Here is a 5,477-nt window from a genome sequence, read left to right as displayed (position 1 = left end):
GATGTGACCCCTGTCCTCTGATTGTCCCTGATATGTTCCCAGTAAAGGAATCTGGAACTTTTTGTAAATAATGAAGGAAAAATCCCCTTTTACTGGAAAGTTATATATAATGAGAAGATATGAGACTACAAATTATTAATCCTGTAAGAAGGAACTTACGTGATTTAGGGTTTGCTGAGGGTGTCCATTGTGATCCATCTCTGGGCCTCCAAGATGGCGAATTTACTCGCTTTGTGTTCTTTTTCTAATAAAAAGTAAAAACAATGACGATCAGATGCCCCCAATAATGGCAGCACCCCCCCCCCCAGCTACCATATTTCTACATTCACTATATTGAGGCATAATGGAAATTCCATGGTTACTTACCCGTGCAGACTTGTCTCTGGGCCCAGGGTTGTTCCTATGTGAAGGTCGGGGCGGTCTTTTGGACAGTCATAGACTCTACATGTCGTTTATAGACAGGAGTCATTTCTGATAGACTCTACATGTCGTTTATAGACGTGGAGTCATTTCCTGACCTGTTTTAGAAGTTCACTGACCCTGCCGTTCGGCAGGCAGGATAGTAGATGAGCTCTTATCTTCTCATGCTGGAACTGAGCTGTGGGGTCACCACCATTTGCCAAAAACTAGTAGGCAAACGCTGTAGCAAACACCCCACAGTCATAGCAATTTTTCTGTTGATCCACATTGAGAAAGCTCAGATGTTTCAGGGGCTCGTCGGCCACTTCATTGTACATGTTGATAATCTGCTGACGGATAGATATTGACAGCTTTCTAGTATTGAAGCGGCATCCATTGTGATCCATCTCTGGGCCTCCAAGATGGCGAATTTACTCGCTTTGTGCTCCTTTTCTAATAAAAAGTAAAAACAATGACGATCAGATGCCCCCAATAAAGGCAGTCCCGCCCCACAGCCACTATATTTCTACATTCACTATATTGAGGCAGAATGGAAATTCCATGGTTACTTACCCGTGCAGACTTGTCTCTGGGCCCAGGGTTATGCCCGGTTGAAGGTCGGGGCGGTCTTTTGGACCGTCATAGACTCTACATGTCGTTTATAGACATGGAGTCATTTCCTGACCTGTTTTGGAAATTCACTCATCCTGCCGTTCTGCAGGCAGGATAGTAGATGAGCTCTTATCTTCTGATGCTGGAACTGAGCTGTGGGGTCACCGCCATTTACCAAAAACTCGTAGGCAAACGCTGTAGCAAACACCCCGCAGTCATAGCCGTTTTTCTGTTGATCCACATTGAGAAAGCTCAGATGTTTTAGGGGCTCCTTGACCACTTCATTGTACATGTTTATAATCTGCTGACGGATGGATGGAGACAGTCTTCTAGTATTGATGCTGTCGGCCACCAAGATTTTGCCATCTTTGAAGCAGGTAGTCAGCCAGTGCACCCTTTCCTCATCATAGTGGATCTGTACGGCATTCTTCAGTACGCTGCACCCTGGCACTAAAAGAACAGCCGGGGGATGCAGGCCATCAAAACCCTCAAACTGATTCTGCAGCAGCTCCTGGGCCATGCTAATGATGTCATCATCCAGCATGCCCGCCGGGCCTCTGCTCCTAAGGATGAGTAATTGCTCTGGAGACAGGTTGTCCTCCTGATTCCTGAAATTAGTCATCTCGACTGGTGGAGTCTTCTGGTCCGGGGATCCTTCTCTACATAGATCCGTAAAGTTTTCTGTAGCGGCTCTTTTTGCCGGTGGCAGCATCTCGGACTGAGTGTCCTCGGATGTTGATGCTTTTCTTTTCAGACTGTCCCGGGGTCTTTCTTCTGGCAGCCTCTCGTGTGTATCTCCAGCACATTCTGGATGTGCAGGATTCTCTCCACTTTCTGTAATGCTGGAAGTGGATCCAGTATCACCTACTGTGTAGGTTGGGCTCTTCTCACCTCTGTCTTGGCTGATGACGTTGTCGTCACGTCTTTTTCTTGCAAACAACCTGAAGCTCCTGATCGCTGGAACGGTGGCGGATTTCATGGCCAGGAAGAAATTTCCCATCAGTGTTGTCCTCTTGCGATAGGATTTCTTGAATTGGGTCACAATTTTGGAGCCAATTGACATGCAGGATGAGAGAGCCTTGACCAGCAGCCGCTGGCCATAATGTGGACGCCTATACATCCTCATGATCGCTTTGAAATAGCGTTGAAATCGCGCTGAAGTAGCGTTGATTTATTTTTCCTTCGTATTCCTGTAGCTGTGTGAAACCAACAACAGGGAGTCACAAAAGACAGCTCTGGCCCTGCGCTCAGGCTTTACATAGAATAATCCCATTGTGATGTCATAGAGTGGAAGGTGACATCAGAGTTCCATTAGATTGTGACATCACAGCCCCAGGCCCAGCTGCTAATGGCTGATGTTGTGATCATGGTGAAGAGACCTCACATTTTTATTTTTTTAAACAATCCAAATCATTTTTTGAAACTTCGGCTTATAACAAAAGAAAATATATGGAAATTTATGAAATATGCAAAAATGACAATAATTATATTTTTTTATCGATTTCTACAACTCCCAATAAAATATGTATTTTTAGATAAACCTTTGGGAAAACTCCAGCTTTTTATTTGATTGGTACAATATCCTAATACATGTTTTTTGGATATAATTTAATCATTGGATAGATTAAGTGGTTTAATTGTATGAAATTACATGAACAGTTTTCTTAAAGGGATAGCGACCTCAATATGCCACAATATGCAACTTTCCTTTTGCACAGAACTTAGGCACTTGATGTATATAATATTTATTTTTTGTGCATATTGCACTTTTAAAGAGAAAGTGACCCAAATCCTTTTTCCTCTTTACACAGAATTTATTCATTAAATATTACTAAATAGTTTGTGTAAGATTGCACTAATGGCCCTTTTAAAGGGATAGCTACGCCAATATAAATATTTTTTGCAGCTAATTTATAATTTTGACATATTAAACAGTCATAGCTTAAATTCCCTAAAACATTCAGTAATGTGAAAGGGATTGATACCTATCGGATATATTCAATGTATTTAAGCTATAAATAAATAATAAATATATATATATATATTTATATATATATATATATATATATATATATATATACTGTATATATACAGTGTATATATACGTGTGTATATATATATATATATATATTTACAGTGCCTACAAGTAGTCTTCAACCCCCTGCAGATTTAGCAGGTTTGACAAGATGCAAATAAGTTAGAGCCTGCAAACTTCAAACAAGAGCAGGATTTATTAACAGATGCATAAATCTTACAAACCAACAAGTTATGTTGCTCAGTTAAATTTTAATAGATTTTCAACATAAAAGTGTGGGTCAATTATTATTCAACCCCTAGGTTTAATATTTTGTGGAATAACCCTTGTTTGCAATTACAGCTAATAATCGTCTTTTATAAGACCTGATCAGGTCGGCACAGGTCTCTGGAGTTATCTTGGCCCACTCCTCCATGCAGATCTTCTCTAAGTTATCTAGGTTCTTTGGGTGTCTCATGAGGACTTTAATCTTGAGCTCCTTCCACAAGTGTTCAATTGGGTTAAGGTCAGGAGAATGACTAGGCCACTGCAACACCTTGATTTTTTCCCTCTTGAACCAGGCCTTGGTTTTCTTGGCTGTGTGCTTTGGGTCGTTGTCTTGTTGGAAGATGAAATGACGACCCATCTTAAGATCCTTGATGGAGGAGCGGAGGTTCTTGGCCAAAATCTCCAGGTAGGCCGTGCTATCCATCTTCCCATGGATGCGGACCAGATGGCCAGGCCCCTTGGCTGAGAAACAGCCCCACAGCATGATGCTGCCACCACCATGCTTGACTGTAGGGATGGTATTCTTGGGGTCGTATGCAGTGCCATCCAGTCTCCAAACGTCACGTGTGTCGTTGGCACCAAAGATCTCGATCTTGGTCTCATTAGACCAGAGATCCTTGAACCAGTCTGTCTCAGAGTCCTCCAAGTGATCATGAGCAAACTGTAGACGAGCCTTGACATGACGCTTTGAAAGTAAAGGTACCTTACGGGCTCATCTGGAACGGAGACCATTGCGGTGGAGTACGTTACTTATGGTATTGACTGAAACCAATGTCCCCACTGCCATGAGATCTTCCCGGAGCTCCTTCCTTGTTGTCCTTGGGTTAGCCTTCACTCTTCGGACAAGCCTGGCCTCGGCACGGGTGGAAACTTTCAAAGGCTGTCCAGGCCGTGGAAGGCTAACAGGATGATGCTCCCAACAGTGGAGACAGGTAGGCCCAACTCCTTGGAAAGGGTTTTGTACCCCTTGCCAGCCTTGTGACCCTCCACGATCTTGTCTCTGATGGCCTTGGAATGCTCCTTTGTCTTTCCCATGTTGACCAAGTATGAGTGCTGTTCACAAGTTTGGGGAGGGTCTTAATTAATCAGAAAAGGCTGGAAAAAGAGATAATTAATCCAAACATGTGAAGCTCATTCTTCTTTGTGCCTGAAATACTTCTTAATACATTAGGGGACCCAAACAGAATTCTTGTGGTTTGAGGGGTTGAATAATAAATGACCCTCTGAATAAACTTTTCACAATTTAAAAAAAAAATTAAAAAAGAAATAACATTCTTTTTTGCTGCAGTGCATTTCACACTTCCAGGCTGATCTACAGTCCAAATGTCACAATGCCAAAATGCCAAGTTAATTCCGAATGTGTAAACCTGCTAAATCTGCAGGGGGTTGAATGCTACTTGTAGGCACTGTATATATATGTATGTACTGTGCATATATATATATATATATATATATATATATATATATATATATATATATATTAGTATTATTAAATTATTGATAAGAATGATCAATATAAATAAATATATATAATAAATAAAATAAAGTAAATATAAATAAAATAAATATATATTGTGTATAGAGGAGCTGTAGGCCCATTATACTGTGTATAGGGGGCTGTAGGCCCATTATCCTGTGTATAGAGGAGCTGTAGGCCCCATTATTCTGTGTATAGAGAGCTGTAGGCCCATTTACTGTGTATAGAGGAGCTGTGGGCCCATTATACTGTGTATAGGGGGCTGTAGGCCCATTATACTGTGTATAGAGGAGCTGTGGGCCCATTATACTGTGTATAGGGGGCTGTAGGCCCATTATACTGTGTATAGAGGAGCTGTGGGCCCATTATACTGTGTATAGAGGAGCTGTAGGCCCATTATACTGTATATAGGGGGCTGTAGGCCCATTATACTGTGTATAGGGAGCTGTAGGTGTGACGCCCTGGCCTAGCCAGGTAGTCACAGAAGAGTGCATCCTCCTTGGTAATTCCACACACCCCCACATGGTGCATATGAGCAGCCGCCCTTCCCCCCCTAGGGTAGGAAGTGAAGAGAGCGGGAGGGGAGGAGTTGAGTTCAGTTGTAGGAGAGAGGCAGAGCAGTGATGTGTGTGTCTCCTGGGCTGCTGGAGAGAAAAAAAAAGAGCAAGCTGTGTGTCAAAGGAGTCT

The 5,477-nt window shown here is 42.3% G+C and overlaps 1 protein-coding gene across 1 annotated transcript; it reads right to left on the bottom strand.

Moving 5' to 3' along the window:
• Positions 1-366: 366 nt before the first annotated feature.
• LOC142302387 (uncharacterized) lies at positions 367-2,148 on the bottom strand. Its single transcript, XM_075343445.1, has 2 exons — positions 973-2,148; positions 367-852 (listed from the first exon to the last, which is right to left on the bottom strand). Exon 1 carries the CDS (start codon positions 2,135-2,137, stop codon positions 1,073-1,075), a length of 1,065 nt encoding a protein of 354 aa, XP_075199560.1. The 5' UTR covers positions 2,138-2,148; the 3' UTR covers positions 367-852; positions 973-1,072.
• Positions 2,149-5,477: the final 3,329 nt, after the last annotated feature.

This window comes from Anomaloglossus baeobatrachus, chromosome 1 (assembly GCF_048569485.1).
Source record: "Anomaloglossus baeobatrachus isolate aAnoBae1 chromosome 1, aAnoBae1.hap1, whole genome shotgun sequence".
NCBI lineage: Eukaryota > Metazoa > Chordata > Amphibia > Anura > Aromobatidae > Anomaloglossus > Anomaloglossus baeobatrachus.
Note: the sequence above shows the minus strand (reverse complement) of the source record. Positions and strands in the feature narration are given on the sequence as shown.

What these genes read in the sequence shown, in the direction of transcription:
- LOC142302387 (XM_075343445.1), bottom strand. Translation starts at nt 2,137, where the DNA reads ATGAGGATGTATAGGCGTCCACATTATGGCCAGCGGCTGCTGGTCAAG.